The sequence below is a fragment of the Uranotaenia lowii genome, chromosome 3 (genome assembly GCF_029784155.1).
Source record: "Uranotaenia lowii strain MFRU-FL chromosome 3, ASM2978415v1, whole genome shotgun sequence".
In the NCBI taxonomy this organism is placed as follows: domain Eukaryota; kingdom Metazoa; phylum Arthropoda; class Insecta; order Diptera; family Culicidae; genus Uranotaenia; species Uranotaenia lowii.
In genome coordinates, this window is record NC_073693.1 from 49180460 (window position 1) to 49197396 (window position 16937).

At 36.1% G+C, this 16937-nt stretch overlaps 1 protein-coding gene and 2 long non-coding RNA genes across 3 annotated transcripts; 1 reads left to right on the forward strand and 2 right to left on the reverse strand.

Annotated features, from left to right (window-relative positions):
* Nucleotides 1-1812: 1812 nt before the first annotated feature.
* LOC129757126 (protein singed wings 2) lies at nt 1813-13156 on the forward strand. Its single transcript, XM_055754253.1, has 3 exons — nt 1813-2354; nt 10431-10915; nt 10984-13156. The coding sequence occupies exons 1-3, from the start codon at nt 1844-1846 to the stop codon at nt 11368-11370; spliced, it is 1383 nt and encodes a 460-aa protein (XP_055610228.1). The 5' UTR covers nt 1813-1843; the 3' UTR covers nt 11371-13156.
* Nucleotides 7600-9179, reverse strand: LOC129757128 (uncharacterized). Its single transcript, XR_008739625.1, has 5 exons — nt 9036-9179; nt 8777-8982; nt 8520-8714; nt 8029-8188; nt 7600-7743 (listed from the first exon to the last, which is right to left on the reverse strand). It is a non-coding gene; the product is annotated as an uncharacterized LOC129757128 (long non-coding RNA).
* A 669-nt stretch (nt 13157-13825) lies between the features above and the next one.
* On the reverse strand, nt 13826-14466 carry LOC129757127 (uncharacterized). Its single transcript, XR_008739624.1, has 2 exons — nt 14067-14466; nt 13826-14006 (listed from the first exon to the last, which is right to left on the reverse strand). It is a non-coding gene; the product is annotated as an uncharacterized LOC129757127 (long non-coding RNA).
* Nucleotides 14467-16937: the final 2471 nt, after the last annotated feature.

Here is a 16937-nt window from a genome sequence, read left to right on the forward strand (position 1 = left end):
TTTGATTGGAGATGTGTTTCTATGAATATTCTTTCAATCAATGGGTATGGGAGGGAGGATAGAGGTTCGCATAGATTTTTTTGCATAACTCGAGAACTAATCAAGGAAATAGAACCAAATTTGGCATGGTTAGGCATTCGGATACGAGAAATGGTTTTATGCATATTTGAGACTTCTTCCTATGATTGGTATTTCGGATTTTAACATAATTTAAGAATTCATGAAGCTCATCGAACAGATCTCGAATAACATGTTTAGAGATCAAGTTTCGTAATTTTTTAGTTCCGGTTATCTGTGAAAGTATATTCTTGGGGTAAGAGTATCAGAACTGAAAATTATAGTCTTCTAATAAGAAATTTATTTAAAAAATTGTTCACCCATATCAATTGGAAAGCTTCCAAATACTCTTCAAACGTTTAAGAAGTTCGAATGCTGTATTTCTCCTCTGATGGCGACCACCAAAAATTGGTTTTGCGAGTTTCAATGTACATTGTACGCTGCATGATGCACATTCAATAAAAGCTAAAAAGGTAACTGAAAAAAATGGCTGCCAGCATGAAGAGTGTCCCGTTTGCTCACTCAGGATAGAGAATGAAAACAATAGGCAGCAGCTGAGCCACGCTTAAATAAGTCGATTTGGGACACAAACTGTTACCCTTTCAATTCCAGGACCGCAAATGATATTAAAACTTGAAGAAATTTAACAGCCATCAGAATTCAACACTTTGAAAATAAATATCAATGAGTCGAAGTTGTGATCTTTTATCACGTGCATAGTGCATTCCAACTTCTTATCCAGGTTAGTTCTGGAGTAAAAATGGCTTTAAACTACAACACGTCTAGGTGAAAATTGATTGAATAAATGGCTACATTCATTTGAAATGTAGGAAACGTATCTAGGCAAATCTCCCAGAACCACAGTCAGCTTATTTGATTTATTATCATATTTAGATTCAGAACTGATTCAGAACATCCAACTGATATGGGCTGTGTCCAAATTTACATTTAGATATTGCCAGAGGAATTCCCATCATTCAGTCGATACACATTAACAGAGAGGGAGAAAAAAACTTAAACCCTTTTTTCGAACACCGGTGTCGAACTTGCTGACTTATCAAACGATAAAAAGTGACTTTACCTGTTATTCATTGGTTTTTGGTAGTTCATTCATTCATCTGACCAACAGCAATCAAATCAACTTGTTCCCTTCATTCAAATTGTTTATGAAGCATATTGTGTTTTGAGTGCATCGTTCAACTGGCTGAAAATAAATTTATTACCTAACATCTACATCCCTATACCTCACACTTAGACACTTTGTGTATTGTTAATTAATGTTAATCTCATGAAAGAACATATTTTAATGGAATACGGTAACAGTGCTTAGTTCATTTGTTATCCATATTTATTTTGATTTAATCATTGCTTAACTCATATGTCTATTTATCTCAGATTGCTAAAACCTAACTGGAATGTTTCCATCAATCTGTTTGTAAAAAGCAAGATGAGAAGGAATTGAACAAATAATACTTCTATAGTTATTCTGTTTTGATAAGCTTATTTTTCATTCGAAAAAAAGTTAATCGTATAATGTCACAATCGAGATATTACCGGTGTTTTTTACAAGTACTCGAACTCAGTTGAATTCAATTCGTCCGCCGAGGGATACATGACAAGTCATTTAGAATCAATTAAGAAGACCGTCGGCATCATATTGTGGATGTTGAATAAATAAAAATTTATTATTGTCAGCCCTGCCCACTCGAAGAATTGAATTACATGTGGCATATGTCTGATTTGATTGAACGTTAACTTTTTTTTTGTTTTTCCCCACAGCACCTTCATGCCATTCGTCTCGACCGAACTGCCGATGAGTTTACAGAATTTAGTTGTAGAAAATGTGGTTATTCCCGAATGCATTCACCCCGGCCGGGTAAACGTGTCCAATGACCAGCAACAGCATTGTTACTTCGAACCGGGCTCGAAAACTATCTGTTTCCGGGGACTGGACAGTCGACGGATTATACACATCCGGGGTCGATTCAATCGGACCACCGAGCTGATCCTATGCCAGTGGCCATTCAAGTACTTCGATCCTCGAGATCTGGCTGAGCTGGTTCCCAATCTGGAACGGCTGGCAATCACCGGGGATGAGCTGAAGTTGTTGAAAAACGATTTTCCTCCGTTGCCCAATCTGTGGGCCATCAACATTACCGGAACCAAACTTAACGCGACTCGTTCGGAGGCTTTTCTACAATTGCCGGCGCTCAGACGACTCAATCTTCGGGGTAACGCTTTGGTGTCGATTGTGCCGTTTCAATTCCAAACGGACCATGTTGATGTTTATTTGCAAGGTAATTTTAGATTATTTTTTAACATTACGATACATTCGATTATTTGTAACGGTTCACGGAAATTATAAGCTTACTCATGAAATTATTGCTTCTGGGAGGAATAAACGTGCAGTGAACTGTGTGTTAAAGGCACTCAGCGAGGAAAATATAACGAAAGACGACCCTCCCAAAGGTAATAAATTATGTAAGTTAACTTATCGTTACTTAGTTAACCGCTCAGGTAACTGATGGCTGTTTTCAAAGCAAAATTACGTGGAAAGCAAAATGGGAGATCAGACCTTCTTAAGCGTTTGATTTAGCTATCGAGGAGTTAGAAAGTTTTGAGAAATCAAGTCATAGTTTCGGATAAATTACAATATTGAGGTATTATGTGAAATTTTTGGATCCGGTAAACACATTTTCGCGTGAGCCATGAAGTGACTCAAGAAATCCCGAACACCGAATGACGACCCACTATCGACCTTGGTGGCCCATGGAAACTTAACTGTAACTGCTTGTATGCGGAAGAAATGCAAATTGCAAAATGCAATTGCAAATATGGATCTCTTTCTGGCATTATTTTAAATTTGTGGCGGTTATGAGAATTTCGTTTCGGGAATCATTTTATGAATATAGCCAGCCCATATAAAACATTTGAGGCCCTTGGATCCAAAGGATAAGTGGATAAGTGACAAAATGGGGAAAAATCGAGATATCCATCTAAAACGAATCGTTGACTGTCAAACATCATATGCTTTTTAATCATAATTTTATTTCACTACTTTTTCATGTTTTGATCTCGTTGAAAAAATGCTGTTTACTGAAAATTTCTTTTTGTTTGGAGCCAAAGGGGTATATTTAGTGTATTAAATCGGGTTTTTAATATTGTATTGCACTTAGAAGAAACCTGGAGATCGGAAGTAAAAAAAACGATATGGTGAGGATCGTCAAGCCATCGTGAAGATCATCGCCCTGAAAGAATTCCTCGACGTATGAGGTACCACAAAGTTGGCGAATGATTATAGTATACCGGATCAAAATGGTTGTCGCACCTGGAAGATGAACTTAAGACTAAGTTTCAAAACCTTCAAGCAAGAAACGGAAAAAATAGAGAATATCGTGTTTTCGCCCGATAAACTCTTCGTCGTACAACAGTTTGTGAAAAAAAACAGAACGATAGGTTTTTGAAGTTATAGGGGAACATGCCCTATTATGCGCCACCTAAGCGAATCGCTGATTTTCTATGTATTCCACGTACAAATTGTGTTAAAAATGGGTGCAATCGTTGCAGAAAATTGTTTTCTACCAATGTCTAAGATTTTTTTTTACTCAAATTGCTATAGTTGCTTCAAAAACTTGATTTTTAAAAAACAATACGCGGCGCCTAGCAGCCGAACACATCCGTATGGTATGTATGTATGGTTCCCCCATCGGTAGCAAGGTCCAGCCTATGTCTGTGTAGCTTGGCCTTCGAATTGCTTCTCAGGCTTCCACGGCCGATGGTTCGTCGAGGGAAGTCATCCAACCTTCAGAGACCTACAATGGTTGGCAATCCACTCCGCTTGCAATAGTCTCTTCAGATTAACCCCAGAGGCATTCCCTCTTAAATATATAATTATTTATACAATGAAACACATCTTAGGTGCCGTCCACATACCACGTGGACAACTTAGGGGGAGGGAGGGGGTATGGAAATGTCCTCGCTTGTCCACGGAGAGGGGGTAGGGGTTTGGGTCATGTCCACGTGGAAATACTTACTTTCAAAATATTTTCTAAGGGTGAATAAATATTACGATGGTTAAATCAAAATCTTCAAATTGCAAAGCTTTCCAGTTTAAGTTTGAGCAATTAGTAGCTACAAGTGATAAATATGATAAATTAGAAATCGGTAGCAAATTTTGAACAGGGCGAATGCGCCAAATGTAAATAAACTGAATTATTAGCTTGGTGAAAATGTACGTTCGAAGACCTGCATTTTGATTATACAAAGTTATCTGAAGGATATTTGGTTTATGAGAAATAAAGGAAACAAAATAATATTTTGCTGGGAGCTTATGAAGCTGTCAAACTTTGAACTTTGAACATTGTTAAAAGAACATTTCGTAATTTTTTTGTAGAAAAATATTGAAAAATGAGCCGGTGACGGAGCATTTTCGAGGATGCCTTTTAGAAAACAGGATTTGCGGTGGACACTGTATCTCAGCACAGAATCATCTGAAGTCAAAAAAACAGAGCAAAATATTTTTAATTGATGTTTTTCTGGACCCCAACGTTTTTATTTAACTTAAAAATATTTTTATGAAATTTTTGTGGCTGTTTGAAGTAAAAACTACGATTTTTCACTTAAAAATCCGCCATTTTTCACCTCTAAAATCTCCCCAAAGTAAAAAAATCAAAAAAAAAAAACGTTGGGGTCTGGTATTTTACAGTGAGGGGCAAAATAAAGTGTCCAAATTATTTTTTTTCAATTTCTTTAATTTTTTGGTTAAAATTCAACGAAAACGCATCGTAATCATTTTTAAAATATTGTTTATTATGTTCTTAATATTCCAAAAAAACAGGGGCAAAATAAAGTGTCCAGATCGGTACAGCTTCAAATTGATTCAAACTGAAGGCAAACAAGAACGATTTAATAATGGGTATGGCTTCCTTCGGCCTTCAACACCTCTTACAAGTGCTTCGGTATACTTTCAACAAGGTTGTGCAAGTGTTGTGGGTCGAGTTCCTCCCACGCATGCTCCATGGCATCAAAACAAGTATTTTTAATTTGTCACACTAGTCTTATCAATCAGAGCATCGAGGATGGCCCACTGATTTTCGATGGGGTTCAGATCAGGACTTTGTGGGGGCCATTCAAGGGGTTTGATGCGGCAGGAACGGGAAAATGACTTCATCAGATTGACCGTATGCTTCGGATCGTTATTCTGCTGAAAAAGGCCCGTCTTGATAAGGGATACCTCGAGGTTTTTCCGCAGGATATTGCAATATGACTCAGCTGACATGATTCCGTCAATTTTTACCAAATTGCCCACCCCACCCCAAGAAAAGCACCCCCACACCGTCACGTTACCTCCTCCGTGCTTGACTGTTCCTTGGATATGGCGATCTTGGAGCTCCTCACCCGACTTGCGTCACATATGATCCCGCTTCTTCCGGTTGAATAGCTCGAATTTGGATTCATCGGCCCACAATAATGTTTTCGAGTACTCGAGCCGTTTATCGACGTGTTCCTTGACGAACTTGAGCCGCTTAGCCTTGTCCACCTGGCTGATGAAAGGCCTTCTCACTGCGATCTTGCTATGGTACTCCTTTGCATGGATGTGGCGACGAGCAGTAAGACGCAATACCGAAAATTGGAACTCTTCCTGTATCTGCCGGATCGTTATTACTGCGTTTTTCTTCACTTCAAGAATGATTTTCTTGTCCGTTCTGGCATCTGTCTTGGGCTTCAGTCCTCTTCCTGGGCGATCCATCTCCGATCCGAACGTTTTCATCTTCTTCATGATTTTTGATACCGCTGTCTTGCTGATTTCGTAGTGCTTGGCCACTTCCCGGTGCGTTTGACCGTTATTCACATCACGAGCAACCAGTTTCCGGATGGACATCGGAATGGAACCAGAAATTTATGCGTTCTCCATATTTTACAACTTATTCCAATGTAGACACCTGTTTGAATACTCCAGAGCCAAGCCAGTTGTTTATGAAACGTCATAATACACAAAACAAATAAATTCGAGGGGCCTCCCGATGAATACTTATCGAAATTATATTGATTTTTGAGTTGGACACTTTATTTTGCCCTTTTTTTTAGGAATATTAATTGTTTTTTTTTCTATCAGAAAAACTTTCTTTTTTTACCGGCGCAACATTAACAGACATTAAAAAGAACATAATAAACAATATTTGAAAAATGATTAGGATGTGTTTTCGGTGAATTTTAACCAGAAAAATAAAAGAAATGATAAAAAAATAACCTGGACACTTTATTTTGCCCCTCACTGTATATGCAGAAAATATGTTCCAAATTTGAAAAGAATCGGATAAGGTACACCGGGGTAAGTGTGGACGGGTTTTCGTATAGTTCAACTTTAAAAAATCATAAAAAAATCAGCAGTGGAGCAATTTTGATAAATTGACGTTCAATGTGATGCAGAACATGTTTTTTACAAAAGCTGAAGAGATGAGCTCGATAGAAGCAAAGCGAAAAAAGTTATCACGCAAATCGTTATGGACGGCTGGTGTCTTCACTTACCCCGCTTTATGGGGTAAGTGTGGACGGTAGATTTTCCCTTTGATTTCTCAGGAAATTTTCAAAAAATTTGTGTTTTCTTGGTTGAATACGTTACTTTATTGCTCGTACCGTCCAAAATTTTGAAAAAAGTTCATGATTAAGCTTGCCAGATTGCCCGGTTTTATCCGGGTTTGCCCGGATATTTGATGCAAAATTTCGAGAAAGTCCGGTCCGGCCCGGTTGCCCGGATATCGTGAAAAAAGTCCGGATATTGCCCGGATTTTTTCACAATTTTCACAAAGAAACCAAAAAAAAATCATAGTTTTTGAGTAAGTTTCTGCATAATCGATTAACGGTATGGAAATTTTCAACGGTTGTTTTAAATAATTTCGCTGATTTACTTTTATAAACCTGTAAATATTTAAGTGTTCCTAAAAGTTTTTGGAAGTCTGCAATTACATTAATAAAATATTAATTTAATTTTTTTTGCATTTTTTCTTTGCATTTATATATAATAACACCTAAATTTTGCCCGGTTTTTGCCCGGTTTTAGGATTTGAAAAATTGAAATCCATGCCCGGATTTTGCCAGGTTTTTTTGAAAAAATGCCCGGAATTGCTAGGCCCGGATGGCAGTGGAAAAAATTCTGGCAACCTTATTCATGATACTATACACGGTAACCAAAGTTACTCTATTCTGTATAAAATTCCATACAGTTTCAGAAAAAGTGTCTCCACTTAGTTTTAACTTTTGGCGCTTTACGCAGAGCGTGAGCTAAAAGCTTTTATACATTCGAAAGCTTTCAGCCAGTTAGTCAATTCTGTATATTTTTTGACGTGGGGATGCCCATGCATTTATAAAATTTCTCAGCAAAAGAAAAGTTGGATTGTGATGAATTTCTTCGAAAAAAAAAGAATTTGCTCAACAAATAATTGTTTATTTAAATCGTTAAAGGCAAAAATTTAAACGTTTTAAAAGGATCCTTAACTTCGGCGCCTACAAGCTATAACGTTCGATACTTCATGCATGGTTCGCTTCTGTTAGACTGTCAGTTTCGGCTCCGTGATGACGATCGTCTTCGAAGATTGTTCCTCATCTTCCAGGACTTTCTTTTCTGAGGGTTTCTGCTTCCTGTGCATCCGGCCCGGATCTGCTTTGGTACCTGAGTGTGTAATATACCTGAAAAAAAGATTGAGTTAAATTATTTTTAAAATTTCGTTATTAGTTATGAAATGTGAATTCGAAATGTAAAAACAAATCACATTAAAAACAGGATTGGAATTCAATATACTCAATCACAATTGAACACAATATTTTTAAAAAAATCAACCAAAATCCAAATCTTTACAAACCCTATAGGGCAATCGTTGTTAAACTCGAACCTTCAACTTTGCCGGAATTGACGAGTTTGGAAAAAAGTGTTAAACAAATAGTTTAACGGTTATGTATTAAAGTTTTTTTTACCTTTTGTACATTTCCGATGAGCTGCTCCCTCAAGCCAACAGATTCGAACGGAATTCAACAGAAACGTCCTAGTGGCATTAACTCGATGGACACCACGATGGTTAAAATTTCGGATCGAATTGATTTCACGGAATTTGGTAACCTTCCAAAGTTAAGGAACCTGTGGATTGAAAGAAAAGTTATAAGAAAATGAAACAAGTACACATAAGTGTGATATGATCCATAGCATGAAATATTAAAGTCGATTTAAAAAAAAGTTGAAATAAACTTCTGAAAAATTTCACTCGGAATCAAATATAATAGAAGACCCAAATAACTTGAACTAGGGTGCATCATAGAATTAAATTTTAATCCGGGGTCAGAAATATGAAAACAAAATTTGAGATCCAACTGAAAAATAAAAATTCATATTTTCGACCGTATAAGAAGTTCAAATACCTCATGAGGAATAATAATAAATAATATGCAAAAATAAATCCAATAAAACAAACCTAAGCCTGTTCCATTATGCCGGTGAACAAATAATTCTTTTGATGTTTTTTCCTCCAGCTAATTGCCGTCCGGATAGCTGGGATTCTGTTGTTTTCCGCGGTAGTTTTTCTTCGAGATTCTTTTGCGAGTATACTTTGACAACTTCCTTTTTGGATCCATTCTTGCTTTTCAGATTTCTGTCTCGTTTTGAAGTACTTAAATATCAAAACTAAAGTTAACTATTTAAATTTCCATCGTTTCCTATCATGATACTTACCATTTTTGGAAGAAACATATTTTAAAATTTATAGGCAGCGGTCCGCATAAATTTAAATGCAAAATCCTCGCATCTTTTCTACTTTCCGGAACAAGTTTTACAAGTTCTTAACAGCTTGTAACACAATGGATGGCTTCTTCCGGCTGCGGTACAAGTCGATTGTAGATAAATAACACCCGAATAAAGTATCTGTGTGGACAATATACCTGAAATCACATGATAAGGTCAAACAATGAAGTTAAATTACAACTAAACATACCTTTTTTATGATATTTAGAATGATTTCGAAACAAAAATGATGAAAATTCGAAATCACCTTGACACACGAAGAGAATTTGGAAAACTATTGTACGCTTTGACATCCCCGCCAAAAGCTTTCCAACAACAGCAAACTTTTTATACAGAGCTGAATAATTGACTTCAAGTTTGCATCTGTATATTGGCGACCCAAAACTACCCAAAATTGAATTCGGTGTATACAAATTTTGAACAACATTCAATTAGTTATTTTGAAGGTATAATCGTAACACATTTTATGAATATCTCAATTTTTCCGTGTAATTATAATGTGTAATTTATGTTACAACACACGAGATCCGATTTCATCAAAAAGACAGAACAAATAAGTACTTTACTCAAATTTTCATGATCCGAATGCTTAATATAGCTAAATAATACAACTCATAAAGGATGAAGGACAGAAAATTGAAAAAATGTGTAAACATCAAGTCTTTTTAAAGCCGTCCACACTTACCCCAGGTAGGGGTTGGAGACAAAATTTTAGTTTTTTGTAAATAAACTCTTTTTTCTTAGTTTTTAACCGCCGTTTCTTTTCCTAACTGGTTGTTTGGAATGTAAGGATTGTTTCAATGTAGAGTTTTTCATCGAGAGCCAGCTAGTTTAGGAGAAATATGCAATTGAAAAAGATGCACATCAACTCGACATCGTAGTTGAAAATAGAAAATTCCGAAAAAGTTGCTGTAAACAACCGTTATTGTCTGAATCGTATCTTTTTCACAGTTATTGGATAGATTACAAGTAAATTGAACATTCTGCATCAAAAGTTTGAAAAAATGGTGCACAGTATTGTTTTTATAGCCATCGTCCACACTTACCCCGGTGTACCTTAAGTAGTTTTCAAATGACGATGTCCACGGACTTTAAAAATGTGCTTTCGAGAAAAACGCGTTTGAAGTTTCTGCTCTTGCTTTCTTGCAGTATTAGATAGGAGGAGGCCTATAACGTCTACAGTTTTGCTTCATTGACTTGAAAATTTGACACAACATTCTTGAAATGTTTTACAATAAGAAAATAAAAAAATAAAAAAAATCGATTTTTTTAAAGTGTTTGACCCTACCCCCCCCCCCTTAAGAAAAAGCTGAAATAAAAAATAATAATAAAAAATGATAATTTGTGAAAATTCAAGTGTGTTGAAAAGACAGCTTGAAATTACAGGAAATGCGAGTTGAGACATCTTAAAATAAAAAATTAACAGTTTATTGAGAGGACAGGCTAATATATACATGTGTAAGATATATAAGTGAGTTGAGAGCACACACAGCCCAAGGCAATTCAAACAGACAGTTTAAACATGTTCGGCCAAACCTTGCGGTCAAAATCTTGGTAAAGCATAACCTTTTCAAAATCATTTTAGGTAATCCCTGGAATTGCACCAACGATATGATATGGCTGCTGGAGGATCAAAGTGGGTTGTATGCCGACAAGCACAGTTTGGTCTGTAAAGATTGGAAATACACCGGTCGACCAATGATGGTGGCCATGGAATACAAACGGGTCCTTCGGGAGCACTGTCGCCACGAGGAGATACGTAATTGCACCTGTCGGATATCCTACCTGAGATTAACTTTTAGCGGAAAATACTTTAAGCCTCTGGTTACGGTTAATTGCACCGAGAAAGGATTCTTCCAGCTGCCCAGTTACTTGCCGCCCAACACAACCGTCCTCCATATGGCCAGAAATAAGATAATCGACGTGGAACGATTGTCTACGGCCGAGTACAAACAGGTTAATGATGTGTACCTGGACTATAATCGGATTACTTCCATTGACATACTGGAGGACAGTTCGTGGCTGGACAATTTTAGAGTACTTAGTCTGCGAGGAAACAAAATTAATAGGGTGAGTATGAAGAATCGACATAATAATTGTTTCGAACGATGTATATAGCTGCTTGTTCAACTTTTCAGATCCGGGTGTACAGTTTGGAGCACGCCATGGAGCGCAATGCGAACGTGGGGCAGCTCTTCCTGTCCTACAATCCGTGGCGCTGTGGATGCCGTTTCGCCACCCGGATGCAGGAATTTCTCCGCAAGCACGAATCGGTAGTTTTGGACTCGCGTAATATCACATGCTTCACGCTGGACGACGAAGGTCGCAAGTCGTACCTGCCGGTAATGACGCTTACGCCCAATGACGTCTGCCGGGCATCGGAGCATAACAAAGCCGCCGTATACGATATATTGAGCGTAATATTTGCCTCATTGATTGTGCTCATCCTGACGAAGCTGGCATATGACTACTACATTTACCGGAAGTATGGGAAATTGCCATGGTTGATAATGAAAATGCCTTAGTCAGTGAGAGATGGGCGTTCCTTCCAACAATGTTGGGTGGGAAATGTCAACAAAATGTGATATAGGCTAGTGCAAATTTATGATGATAGGCAACGTTTCAGAGATATAAAATAGAATCTATTTACCTACTATTGAAAATAAATACAACATCGTGAAAAACGTTGCTAAAACATGCTCTTTAAGAAATACCGTATGACTTGAATCAGTAACTATTCTCATCTTTGAGAACCGAGAGTGGAATTATTTTACTAAAATATGATTCCAGACAACATTAAGTTACAGACATTTGTTTTTTCGTTATTCAATGTCGAAGAGAAAATAACGAAAAAATGCTCCCGAAATAAACGTGTATTATGGTATGTACATCCGCTTTGAATCGGCCATAAACATTTCACTTGTGAGTTAGAAAGCTACTGCTAAAGGCTAGATTATGCTCGTAATTATAATATTACTTTGATTTTTTTTTCAATCATGACCACACAGAATCTACGAAAGTGGTAAAAACCGTTTTTTTGAATTTGTCAACTGTCCAAGTGCACGGTTCATACCTCCTTTGTTCCTGTTTCTTTCGCGTTTTCCATTACGTGATTGGCTTAGGCGTAGTAGTTGACCTGGCCGATTTTCGTTAAAAATTAAAGAAATTTTTTTTGTTTTCGATAAATATTACCGGCATTTCGGTAATAAATAATAATAACTGCACATATTTTGGCGAGAATTACCGATATTTCGGTAGAAAAATACCAGTATTTCGGCCTTACCGGTATTTCGAGATAAACTACAAGTGTCGAGAATAACTTCAGCTATTTCGGTAAATATTACAGGAATTTCGCTGTACTCTACACTGCCCCTACTCGCATAACAGTCCCATATGAATTTTCGTCATTTTTCATCTAACCTGACAGTTCGTCATTTTGAACATAAGGCTTCAATATAAAACAATAAAAAAAGAGATTTTGTTCTAGAAATTTTGAAAAAAATATCAACTTGTGGCTGTCCCATATGAAATATACCCGCATAACAGTCCCATATGTGAAATATCACGGATTTGGTTTCTTTTCAATGCTTCTTTCGGCGAAATAGTCTTTGATTTATTGCTTCGAATCATTTAAAAAAGATTTATACTCACTTGATGTCGAATTATGCACACTAGTTCTCGAAGGCAGGTCAGTAAGAAGGAAGGAATGTCTTCCTGAGCAAAAAACTAACCGATGCAATCAAAATCGTAAAAAGATTCAACTTACAATGAAGAATTCACGATATTTTTCCAAAAGTGTGTTTCTTTTTCTGATAACTGCATTTAGAAGTTCAAAAATGATCAAATTTAAGTTTAAGAAAGTAGCTTGGTTAGCAAAACATATTCTGGATGGGACTGTTATGCGAGTAGATTTGAAAAAGGTCTCAAATATGCTCGCATAACAGTCCCATAACGAATAAAATGGTGCTCCCGACGTTACCGATGGCCCAATTTCTAAAATTTCAGGTCGTACGATTTATTATGACAACCTAGAACACATTCCATCAAACGATTTTCGTTTATGCTGAATGTAATGGTTATAGTTTAAAAATATATTCCAAAACAGAAAAAGCTGATTTTCTCGCTTGCTTGTTTTTGCATATGGGACTGTTATGAAAGTAGGGGCAGTACATGTTGTTCAAAATATTTTACCGATTTTTTGTAGTTTTCCGGGTAAACATTACCGGTCTTCGGTAATATTATAGGTATTTTCTAATTTCAGTTTTCTCATATGAGGCGAAATTAAGCATTTATTGAACTAATAAGAGCAAGTTCACTGGTGTTGGGAAAAAGTGGTAGAAATTTTGTTACTTTTAGCACATTTTGAAAATTCTGCCATGCAAAAACATTTTCAAGATCTGTGGCCTTCAAGTTTTTTTTGCAACAAGTGTTGTATTTTCGCATGCTGTGATGCAAAAATAGCAATGTTCCTATCACTTGCAGCTGAAATAGAAACAGTGCTGTAAAAAATACAACGCCCAAAGATCTTAAAAACATCTTTGCATGGTAAAATTTTCAAAATGACAAAATTTCTACCACTTTTTCCCAACACCAGTAAACTTGCTCTAAGGGCTCAAGATGAAAAAATGTGATGATGTTCATTTATTGATTAAGTATCTTCAGATGTTCCTCTTTGTATTTCTCAAGAGGTCGGACAGATCCTTATACTCTGATATGCTATTATTTCTAAGTATTTCAATTAAATCTTTTTTGTTGACCAGTATATCATAATTTGTTCTTAGTTGATTGAAGTTGATGCAGTCATATAGTATGTGATTGATGTTTTCTACGGTTCCACAAGATTCACAGGTTAGTTTTAATCTCAAACGAAACTTAATCAAACATATTAACATCCTCCAGAATCTTTTTAAAATTGGCTAACATGCTGCATTAACTTGGAGTTAGGCCTGCTTTCTCCCAAAAAATGTAAGTTTAGCTGTATACAGTGTTCGACACTTTATTAACAAAGCGGCTTCAGTGAACCATCTCATTTTAGGGCTTTTTCGCTAAGGGATGTAGGAACAGAAGCATCTGCCGATTTCGCAGTTTCCTCTGGCTTTTCCCCCATTACGGCAACCATTATTGCACTCGGCATCATTACAGCGTCGACTGATAGAACGAACTTTCAAAAATTAAAAGATTAATATACGGTCTCAAAAATATTCTATGATTAATCAATTACCGTGAGAGTTTCCCTCCAAACGAACTGAGTTTGCAATTTCTATTTGCAAAACTGATAGAATCAATATTAACATGAAATGTAACAATCTCATTTTTTCCACCACGAAACTCTGAACTTGATTTACAGATGAAGTTAATTGTACTTATAAAACTAATTTGATTTGCTTTTCTTATATACCTACTACATTTGCCAACATCTGTCGCTGTAGCCTATCGATTTGGATTAAGTGAATTTGTTATACCAAATCAATTATTCGGTGAGATTAATCAAAAATTGTAACCTACCACCGCTAGTCACGTTCATGAATATGGTTATTTCTGAAATTTGTTACTATACGCTTGATAACTTTCAAGCCGCAAATCGAAACGATTGATTTTTATTGAGCAAGTTTACAAGCAAATGTACCTTGCATAGCCATAGCTATTTAGTTTGATGTAGAGTACCCAGACTTACGAATTTTCAAAAGTTGAGTGTGCTTGAGTTTCTAACACCAAAGAGGATAGACATAAAATTGACTAATTTTTGTCTACATTAAACAAAGTTTTTTTTCTGTGGAACAATTTGGCGGATGCGATTATGCGAAATAGATTTTACACAAACAATCAAAACACATAAAAAACACCAAAACGACCGAATAAAAAACTTTTGTCTTTATGTATTTTTTGTTTTTCTGGTACCTGTTTTTAGTAACTTTTGTATTTTTGAGATTCTTGATTTTTATTTGTAATTTTGCGATTTTTGTCATTAAAGGGTGATACGGTCAAAATTTGGTCAAGGAAAACGCGTGAAATCGGTGAAATCGTTTATTTAAAAATCATATTAATTTTCTTTTTCAAGTTTAATTAGTATAAAATTCAGAAAAAATATTCAGTGCCGGGCCTTATCTACCCCTGCCGTCAGATTTTGTACAACCACCTTGTCCACCTTCTTCGCCGCAGAAAGCCACCCGCATAATCAATTACAATATATAGAGAATATTCTATATTGTCTCTAAACGTTATCGTTTATTGTAAAGTGAACAGTATATGTACAATAACACAGACCATATTAACAATCTGTATTATGATTATCTGTTAAAGTACCATATGGGGAAAGGGCTGTTAAGCATGTTTACCATTCAAAAAGAGCGATTTTTTCGAACAAATATTTCATGCTACATTATTGGATACGGTTAAAATATCATCCACTTTTGGCGAGCAAAACAATCTACCTGAATGTTCTAGCTACGTTGGAATACAAAATCATAGATTTCATCAACTTCAATGGATATAGTTTGCTTATAGTAGTTTGTAGTAAAAATAACGCTCAATCATACGTTCCGCATATTGTAAAATATTTTTAAAAAGAGCTTCCCTGTACCATAACCAATATAGTTCCAATTCTTTCCCACAAAAAATAAAATAAAATTAAAAAATTTAAATGTTGAGATTTTTATTTTTTATTTCTGATATTATACATGGATTATACAATCTTACCTATTTGTGCAGATCTGCATTGTTCAGCCTTTCAGTAGATTTTTTTTCCGCTCTCCGCTCAGCAGAGATCTTTGTTTCTGTAATTTCATTAGTTTTATTTAATCTCACTAGTTTTTATCGATAATATAATATAGTTTTACTTACTTTTCGCGTTCTGTGTGTTTTTCTCAGCGTGATTCTTTTTTTTCGGAGCCATTTTGAACACAGTTTTCAGTTCCGAACCTGGCGTGGGGTTGTCGACACAAATTTTAACGAAGTGAAGTGAAAATTAGCAGATGCTGAACCCAAGAGCGAAAAAATGCATAAGCTCACAACTACATCTTAAAATAACAATATTAGTTATTATCCGCAAGAGGTGAAATGATAACGACTTGTCTAACTCATACAATGTTGTCAATGTTGTTTTTTTTTTAATTTAATGTCTAATGCTAAGAAAATATAAGGAAACTTTGTCGTACACTGTTAGAGTCCTGGATAAGGTCCAGAGACAATATTCAAAGGTTGCAAATTTTTATTCTCTTATTATACTATACTTACTAAATCATATATCATATTGTCACTGTCACTGATACGATCCTGTCATAATTTATTGAGGTAATAAAATTTTGAACATGTATAATGAAATGATACTTGGAAGATATTTCATACTGGTACTGCTACCAATATATTAAGTTAATAGTTAGTACTATATCCCCAACTGTTTTTAATTATGCGGGCAGTTTGCCTTGAGTTTTTTTGGTCTTTTTTGGGTTCCGCTTGACAACAGCCCAGTATTTCTCAATTGGGCGCGGAGCTCTGGCGTGTTGGGAGGGTTCTTGTCCTTGGGAACCACCTGCACGTTGTTGGCGGTGTACCACTCCATGGCCTTTTTACCGTAATGGCAAGATGCCAAATCCGACCAAAACAGTACGGAACAACCGTGTTTCCTCAGGAAAGGCAGCAGACGTTTATTCAAACACTCTTTCACGTAAATTTCTTGGTTGACAGTTCCGGAAGCTATGAAAATGCTGCTTTTCAAGCCACAGGTACAGATGGCTTGCCAAACCAGATATTTCTTCGCGAACTTTGACAATTTTAACCTTCCAAAGCTGTTCGCAAAATATCCGCATGTCACCCTAATGTCTATCCATTTGAAATATTGGTCAAAATGCCTGTTAGGGTTTGATTAGGAAAGTAAATGAAATTTTCAAATTTCTGGTGTAATGAACAAATTTACGGTATCATAGTGTAGGGTCGCCCCTTGGCGAAGATAGCTGATGGCTGATATTCTTACGTTTATGACAAAAATGATATTTGTAACAAACCAAGGATTTTAGTGATTTGAAATCTCTACAAATGGCGACGAGGATGTGATAGAACAAGCCATGGGAATAAATATTATGTCTACGCAACTCGA

Coding starts and splice junctions, on each gene's coding strand:
- LOC129757126 (XM_055754253.1), top strand. CDS start 1,844: ATGCCATTCGTCTCGACCGAACTGCCGATGAGTTTACAGAATTTAGTT. Junction 2,355..10,430: donor TGTTGATGTTTATTTGCAAG/GTAATTTTAGAT, acceptor AAATCATTTTAG/GTAATCCCTGGAATTGCACC. Junction 10,916..10,983: donor GAGGAAACAAAATTAATAGG/GTGAGTATGAAG, acceptor TCAACTTTTCAG/ATCCGGGTGTACAGTTTGGA.